Source organism: Priapulus caudatus, unplaced genomic scaffold (genome assembly GCF_000485595.1).
Source record: "Priapulus caudatus unplaced genomic scaffold, Priapulus_caudatus-5.0.1 Scaffold1768, whole genome shotgun sequence".
NCBI lineage: Eukaryota > Metazoa > Priapulida > Priapulimorpha > Priapulimorphida > Priapulidae > Priapulus > Priapulus caudatus.
The window spans coordinates 1-9,052 of NW_014578829.1; the positions used below are offsets into that span (position 1 = coordinate 1).

At 48.0% G+C, this 9,052-nt stretch overlaps 1 protein-coding gene across 1 annotated transcript in view; it reads left to right on the plus strand.

The window, feature by feature from the left end:
* Nucleotides 1-111: 111 nt before the first annotated feature.
* The window catches only part of LOC106817559 (protein Wnt-16-like), a gene marked incomplete at its 5' end in the record, with an annotated part of 20,806 nt that continues 11,865 nt past the window's right edge, over nucleotides 112-9,052 (plus strand). The window contains 3 exon segments of the mRNA XM_014822234.1: nucleotides 112-130; nucleotides 4,451-4,550; nucleotides 5,206-5,356. Coding sequence (XP_014677720.1) covers nucleotides 112-130; nucleotides 4,451-4,550; nucleotides 5,206-5,356 — 270 coding nt within the window.

Here is a 9,052-nt window from a genome sequence, read left to right on the forward strand (position 1 = left end):
CGATCGCCGCACCGCTCGCTGTGGCGAGATGAACAGAATGACGGAGTACAGCGGGACGACTGACGTTCGCCGCGTTTGCGATTTTTTGTTGGTGGTGCTGCCAGCTCACCAACACGACGGCCAATTGGATGTACGTATATAACCGGTGATGTTGTTGTTTTTATTTCTGTACGTACGTGGGAGTTTGAGGAGAGAGAGAGAGAGAGACGAGTGTGTGTGTGGTGTGCTGTGTGTGTCGGTGTGGGCGTCGTGTGCGTCGTCGTGTGTGTGCGGTGTGTGTGCCGCTCCGTGTCGTGTGGGTGGCGCTGTGTCGTGTGTCGGTGTGTCTTACGTGCTTGCGCGTGTGTGTTCCGTGTGTCGGTGTATGTACGTGCTGCGTGTTCTGCCTGCGTCTGTCGTGGTCGGGTGTGTGATGCTATTCGTGCTTGCCTGTCCTGCCTGCGCGCCGGTTCCGTGCGTGCTGTGGTGTGTGTGGGTATGTGGTCGTGTGTGTGTGTGTGCTGTGTGTGTGTGTGTGCTGTGTGCTGTGTGTGTTGTGGTCGTGATGTGTGTTGTGTGTGGTGCGTACGCTCGTCGGGGCGGTGGTGGTGTTTGGCGTGTGTGGGTGTATTCTTCGACTCTACTGGCCGGGCCGTCCACTGCACTCCGCACGGACGTGGGGAACACGGGGAGCGGGCCCGCCGCTGTCGTGCGGTCCTACACATGTGAAGAATGCTTGTAAATAGCTTATGGGCGGCATATATGATATGATCAGCAGTACTAGTGAGTATACGGGGAGGGCGGGTGGGGTGAGTGGAGTGATAATATATCATAATAGGGTGGGAGTGGATAGGGTAGATAGGTACCGGGACTAGAGGGGCTTCGTGAATGGCCAGAGTGGTCCCTCCTGCTTCTCGGCAAGGTGTGTCAAGTCATTGGCGGGCCCGCAGTCGCTTTGATCTGCCGCAGCCGGCGGAGCATGTTCGTCTGGCTGAGGCACTGTTCGTCTGTACCATACGGTCTGCTGCCGCATGTACCGGCCACACCATACACATACACATACACATACACCACACACCGAACATCACACACACACCACACCACACACCACACACCCACAGGCACACACACACACATACACAACACACCATACGCACAGACACACCACACACAGCACACACACATACCACACGCACACACATCACACACATACACACACCACATACGCACAGACACACAGCACACACATACCCCACACACACACGACACACACACACATACACATACACACACGACACACACACACGACACCACGGTGTCCGCGCGCGTCGGCGCCCCAACACACACACACAACAGCCCACACACACACAGTGGCCAGCCAAATAACACACACACACCACATACACACACACAGCACACACACCCCACCACGGGCATCCGCACACACACACCACCACCACCACACGCCCGGCCGGGCGTGGGCCCACACACATAACACACACACAACACACACAGCACAACAAGCCACACACACACACACAACACACAACCGAAGAGAAACCGGGGCCCGTTGCCCCAGGCGCCGTGTGTAGTTCTGTCAATGATTCAACCTTTCGCGCGTCTGTTGGCGGTATTTCCACGGAATAGCTTACGACACACGGCCACGCACGCGTCGTCGTCTCTCCTCCTCACGAGCGCGAGCCACACATCACAGGTGGCCGCCCCGCCGCACCACAGGGCCGGCACACAGGCACGACGCAACAGCCACGACACACACAACGCACCGAGCGCGCACACGCTACCAACACCCCACACAACCCAAGCCCCGAAACACACACACATACATCACGCACGCCGTACCCAAGACAACGCGACGATGGAGCTTGGAAACCACTTTCCTCGCCCCGCCACGCTAACTGTCTTTGTAATTCTGCAGGTTTGACACATGCATTGCCCTTTCTTGCATCGCAACTCATGCATAAACGAGTCGGGATCGACGCTAACGAATGTTTCTGCACAACACCCAATCATCTGATATGCTATATACACCCAATCATCCCTGAATGTGTAATATCAACACAACTAGTATGGGCAATGTCCCACGAACCCGACAACACTGATTATTATCAACCTGAATAATCAGCCATCAGATTGTTTACCAAATACATACTAATCCCTATACTGCCGTTTATAAACATCGCTAATCGCGGCATGTGTACTCACCCCACTACACACAATAACCTATAGTCGTTATAATACACAACAATATGAGTGTATATAAACACAATAATCATGACGTCGCTTTGCTAAACCACAATAATACTGGTGTGTTCTGCTAAACGACGATAACTACTTTGTACAACACAATACACTATGGCTGGCTTTTGTAAACACAATACATATCTGGCACCGTGTTCTCATGCACACTAAGCATGATAGAAATACCTTCGTCTAGATCTTGTAACAACGACATCAACACCATTCACTCAGCGATGAATGACGAAGACCTGTTTAAACCTCCGAGTGCTCGGAATCGACACTAGAAACCGTTGCCAGCTAACGCCAGCCCAGCTTGGTCGTTTAAAAGCGCGTAGTATACGCAGCGCGCATCTTACCCAAGTATATACGCATCAGACCGTAATGGAAGCCTCTTGCAGCTCGTTTTGTTCGGATATCTTGTTTAAGATGTATCGCATCGTGTTGGGCTTTTTAGCTGTGTATCGCGGCGTGTGTTCTCCTAACGTTGCTTGTTGAGTATAGGCGAGAGCAGCAGGTGACCCCGCAAGGTGGCGAAATATATAAATTTTAGAATTTTACAAATTATACATTCTCTATTTCTCTCTCTCTCTCTCTTCTCTCTCTCTCTTCCTCTCCTCTCTCTCTCTCTCTCTCTCTCTCTTCTCTCTCTCTCTCTTCTTTCTTCTCTTCTCCTCTCTCTCATCTCTCTCTCTCTTCTCTCTCTCTCTTTCTCTTCGTCTATCTTTCTCTCTTCTTGTTCTCTTTCTCTCTCTCTCTCTCCTGTCTCTCGCCTTTTCTCTCTATCACACTCACACGCACACACGTGATTGCGCACACAGACACACACTCGCGCACAGCACGCACGCGTGCACGCCACACCGCCCAGACAGGACACCGCAGTACACAGGGACTGGCATACACAACCACACAATACTTGAATTTCTCTCCTGTTATTTCGTATTAAATACCCGAAAACAATGCAATGTATGTAAACGTTGGCGTTGCCTGCAGGCGATCCGCCTTCGCGACTGTTTGCGCTGATAGGTGACTCAACTCCGACGTATATTTGCATGTTACAAAATTTTCCTTATTTTAGAGGCACGTGCTGCCAAGCTTCATTAGATCCTGCACGAACAGCATTCTCCGCCATTGTTCTCACGTCTATCGCAAACGGCGTTCTCCGAGCCTCGCTGTACGGTTGAAGATGCTATCTATGCTGCTTACAGCGCAAGCAGCAATACCCCCCCCCCTCCCCCCCGGCGCAACACACATACACACCCGCCCCCAACATTAGTAACCGCTGCGTCACACACACTCACGCACGCGCACGCACGCACACAAACACTCACGCACGCACACAAACACTCACGTATCTATTTTTGCATGGAGGAGCCTGAGCGTTAGATCTCGCTCGCGCTACCACAATCTATAAGTAATTATAATTATACCGAAACTCGTATTTACACTGGAAATAAACGCACTTGGTTTATTTTAAGCGCAATGAAAATAGAGCTGCCATCGACCTATTAATCATAACAATCAATTCGACCCAATAGCCATCATAAAACTCGCCAGACGTTTGATTTCATATAGATAAATGGAAGTTATATATATATATAGATGAGGAAATTTTATACAGAGTTGCATGGCTATAGGAAAACGACGCCGACGTTGCCTGCGCGTTTCCTGTATTTTATTCAGCATGTCTGTTACTATGACGATTCGCAATTATGCGTTACTTGCGTGGCAACAGTAACGTATAGTTTAGCCGAGTAGCAGAACTCGCCATCGAAACAAACACACGACTTGACGTTTCACGTCATGTCGTCTCATCTCACGTCACTGAAGCAGAGTAAAGCAGGAAACAGAGAGAATGGTGGAGTAACGTAATCAGTTACGATCACTAGAGCATTATACACGTCGCTCTATCATTCTATCTGTGGTTTATGGATCATTCGTTTAACAAAAATAAATGAATATATTACGGCCATGTGTGCGTGTGTGCGTGTGGTGTGTGTGTGTGTGGTGTGTGTGTGTGTGTGTGTGTGTGTGTGCTGTGTGTGTAATTTAATTGAGTTATGTATGAAGTAGTAGCAGTAGCAGAAAAAGACGATAGTAATACAACAACAATAACAAAAAGAACAACAACAACACCAATAATAATAATAATAATGTATTTTTCGCGATTGTGTAATTCATGATAACGAACCCTGTAATTTTATTTTGTTGTCAGGTATCTGGGGGTGGTGTCGGTGGCATCACCACTTCCCGGGCAGGACAACATTGATGAGATGTGCGCACAATATCCGGGCTTAGTTACTCAACAACTGCAGGTACGTGCATGCGTGTGTGCGTGTTCGTGAGTGTGTGCGCGCGTGTATATAATTCCTAGCTGTGGCTTCTACTTATGCATACTCAACGTGGCTACCTGATCATATCTGGTAAAACCATCATGGCTTCACCATCTACCTGGGATCATTCCCCACCTACCTGTGCTTCATTACCATTCACCTGTGCGTCATCCCCGTCTCACTTGTCCTCTCACAGCATCTACCTGTGACTCATGCCACATCTACCTGTGCGTCATCCACATCTACCTGTGCGTCCATTCACACTACCTGTGCGTCATCCACCATGCTAGCCTGTTGACTCATCGCAGCATCTACCTGTGACTCATACCACATGCTACCGTGTGCGTCATCCACATCTACCTGTGCGTCATCCACATCTACCTGTGACTCATCAACATCTACCTGTGGACTCACTCCACATCTACCTTGTGTCATCCACATCTACTTGGCGTCATCCACATCTACCTGTGCGTCATTCCCATCTACCTGTCCTTAATCGACATTAACCATCAACATCAACTAATCAGAGAGCACAGGCACAAAATACCCGCCATAAGAGCGGCAGCGTCGATTCCGACATCGTCAACGTCTCCGTCTCCGCCGCCGACGCCGATGACGATGGTTTCGTTGGTTGCAGGTATGCCGCGAGAAGCCTCACACGTTTCCGTACGTGAGTGAGGGCGCGAGGCGAGGCATCGTCGAATGTCAGTATCAGTTCAAGTACGAACGTTGGAACTGTACGGTGAACGCCCGTAACGGCACCGTGTTCGACTACGTACTAGATAAAGGTAAGGAATAACTCATAACTAATACTACTAGTTATAAAAAATGGTGATAATCATTATCATAATAATTATAAGAATTGTTATTATATATTAATTTATATCGAATATTAACACAAATTATTATAATATTAATTATTATTGATTCAGATTAAATAATAATAATAATAATAATAAATAATAATAATAATAATAATATTATGTCCCCCCCGCCGAGGAAAAAAGCAGCCGATCGCCGTAACTCTAATGACGCTGACCGCTAAAGGGCCACCGCACAGTCCAGAGATTTTTAGACAAACGATGAAACGATGAAGACGATGAAACGAGAAACGATAAACGATGTAGGTGGCGGGTTCATTTGTAGACAGATTTTATTTTATCGGTGATCCGTTCCAAAATCAAACATGTTTTGATTTTGGAACGATTATTTGGACGCGATTTTTGTGGTGTGCGCGTGACCTCAGGAAAATCGTGTGGGCGATAAATATTGCCACCACTAGCGAAACGTGGCCCGTGTCATCTGACCATTCACCCTTGCAGAAATTATCGTAGGTCGTTCCCGCACTGCCCTACAATCCGCTTCATGCGTCTCAATCGTTTCACTCGCTTCATCTGTTCATCGTTGTAAAAATCGTATCGTCTGGTGTGGCGGTGGCCTTTACTGATGAAGTCTCTGATTAAGTATCGGCCATTCTGATGACGCCATCATGGCGGCGAAAATGTCATGGAAATATCGTAGGGCGTTAATTATATATAATATTATATATATAATATTTATATATATAGGATATATATATATATATATATATATATAATGCTTTATATGAATGTTTATATTTAATATTGAATATTATATAATAAGAATGCTTTATATTTGTTATTGCAATAATTGTTGTGCGTCGCTCGTGAAGGCCTGCATGATGGTCAGTATAATAATGACCTGCGATGCGTGCTGGTCAATAATGACCACGTTGCTAGAAAAAGTCATGTAACTCCTTCCGCACGTCCGTCTGCTGGTCTGACTGTCTGACCTGCTGGCCAGGACTGGACACCTTACTACTCTATACCCCTCAGCCGTCTCCGCTCGCTGGTCGTACACATGGTACGCCAACTACACGCAGTTCCGGGATCTGCTTAAGGCCTATAGATGATTTTACTCCCTCGCTTGCCGCTAAGTGTAGGATGCTTATGTATACGAGAGCCTGCGACAGCGCAGGAGTATTAGATCAGGTGCACACCCTGGGCATAGATCGTAGTCCCGGCGCCACTCGCTCCGCCTCTCGTCTCTTCTCGTCTCCTCTGGCCTCCTTTTGCTCCTCCCTCTCATCGGGATTCACGTCGCGATCCACTCTTTCCCTCCGTCCTCTCTCTCTCTGCGGGGTCTCTCTCCTCGTCTCTCTTCGCTCTCCCCCCTGGCTCGGCCGACTCAGCTCTCATCGGCTCGCGTCCCCTCTGCTCTCTCTCCCTTCTCTCTCTCTCGAACTCCCTCCTGGCTCCCGGCGTCTCCTCCTCTCTCTCTCTGAGTCTCTGTCTGTCTCTTTCTTTCTCGCGTTCGCTCTCTCTCTCTTTCTCTCTCTCTCTCTCTTTCTCTCTCTCTCTTTCTGCCTGTCTCTCTCTTTCCCTCGTTCGCTCGCCCTCTTTCTCTCTCTCTCTCTCTTTCTCTCTCTCTCTTGCCATTACTCCCCCTCTCTCTTTCACTCACTCTCTAATTCATCACGAATGATTTCATCCCTTCGTTTAATCGACGCGCGTAAAATTTTACGACACTCGCGGATGCCACGACGGCGTGTATAGCATGTGAGCGAGCGCGCGCGTGAACGCTGGAGCTTCCGCTACGATCCTGTCACCCGATCGCGCGCCCATTTCTAATGGCCGCCGTTTATTGTTTTATGATATCAATTCGCACCCCGTAAATCGTCGGCGCAGATGCGGAAAAAATATAATTTGCCGTCGGTAGTTTCGGTCGCGTCGCTGGCTGGGCGGAGGTCGGATCCGTAATCCGAATGCGATGCTAAAATTTTCGCGATAATTTCACGGCTTTACGATGGGGCGAGACTGATCGTAGTTAAAACTCTCGACCATCCCGCCGTAGAATTAATTACCCAGCCCCGCCGAGGACAGCTCTTGCATCCGTGTGTTCCTGTATTACATACATACACCCCGCCGTGTAAGCCTCACCACGCCCTCGAGCACGCGGGAGCGAGCTCAGCAGTGAGCTATTGTTGCGATGGGCCATATAGACATTAGGCCATATTCTGTTTAGAGGGATATAAATATATAAATGCGTAATTATTTAGTGCGGAATATAAGTACATCTGGGCAGTGTGTAGTCACCGCTGTGCAACGATGAGATCACGTGATCGTGTCGGCCTCGTGATGTAGTCTTTGATCTTCAGCCGCGGTTTTGTTTGGAGGCGGAATCGGACGCAGCTTTGTTTGTCAATTATGTGCAGGATTGCCTGATAATGATGTGTGTTCTGTCTGCGTGGATGTAAATATATATACTCATGATGAATTAACGGAATCAGTACATATTTATTATCCGTAGTTATACTCTCCCGATTGCCATCAATAAAATTACAATGATATCATTACGCGGTTTATTATAAGTAAGTATAAGTAAATAAATAAATTATATATATATATATATATATATAATAGCGTATCGTATTTTATCTCAAAACAATTTACCCGGTTACAGAACAATTAATAATTTTATTGTTAAAGGTTAGATGGTTAAAATATAGTTGGCGATCTACATTGGTATATATTTTGTAAATAAACTGCACAGTATATAAATAAATGCGATACGTGCGTGCGTGCGTGCGTGCGTGCGTACGCGCGCGTGTATAGGATTAAACAAACGTTTGCCCTTACCATCGGGTTTACAACCAACGCGACACTAATCAACAAGCAACGACAATCACCGACAACACAATAAAACCTAACCGGCAATTTCGCCAAAAACACATTCGACCAATGACCACCCAGGGACAATCAATGGCCTCGAAGAGGCGACCAATTAGCGTGTAGTTGTCATCTTCGTTCCCACGTCGTCATCAGCAGTTCGATGGTGCAACAACTTCGTTGTCGGACAAACCCCGCCGCGTACACCTAGCCGTGTATACCTGCATCATCACCTGAGCGGCGTCATACGTTTAACCCACCGTTCCCGTCGTCTGCTCACACGCACATTTCACACGCCGACGTCGTGAGAGAAAAAGCGCGCAGATCACGTACGATTTGCGCGACTATTGTCGTTAAGCAAGCGAACAAGATCGTTGGTAACAACAACGTCGTTAGACCTACATCGTCAATGTACGTCGTCGTCGAGCAGCGACAAACAAAGTGTCTGGTTGGGAGTCGGTGGAAACGCAACAGGGTCGTTAGTAGACTTACGTGTATACCTGCATGCGTTTATACCTGCGTGTATACCTGCATGCGTGTATACCTGCGTGTATACCTGCGTCTATACCTGCGTGTCGTAGCCCTCCGTGAATAGTCGCTGGTTGGAGAGAATAGAGTTGTCGGCCAGCTAGACTCGGTCCTTACCTGCAAACACATCGTTAAGCGAACAGACGTCGCTAGGAGAGTGTGTGTGTGTGTGTGTGTGTGTGTGTGTGCGTGTGTTGTGTGTGTGTGTGTGTTGTAGTGTGTGTGTGTGTGTGTGTGTGTGTGTGTGTGGTGTGTGTGTGTGTAGTG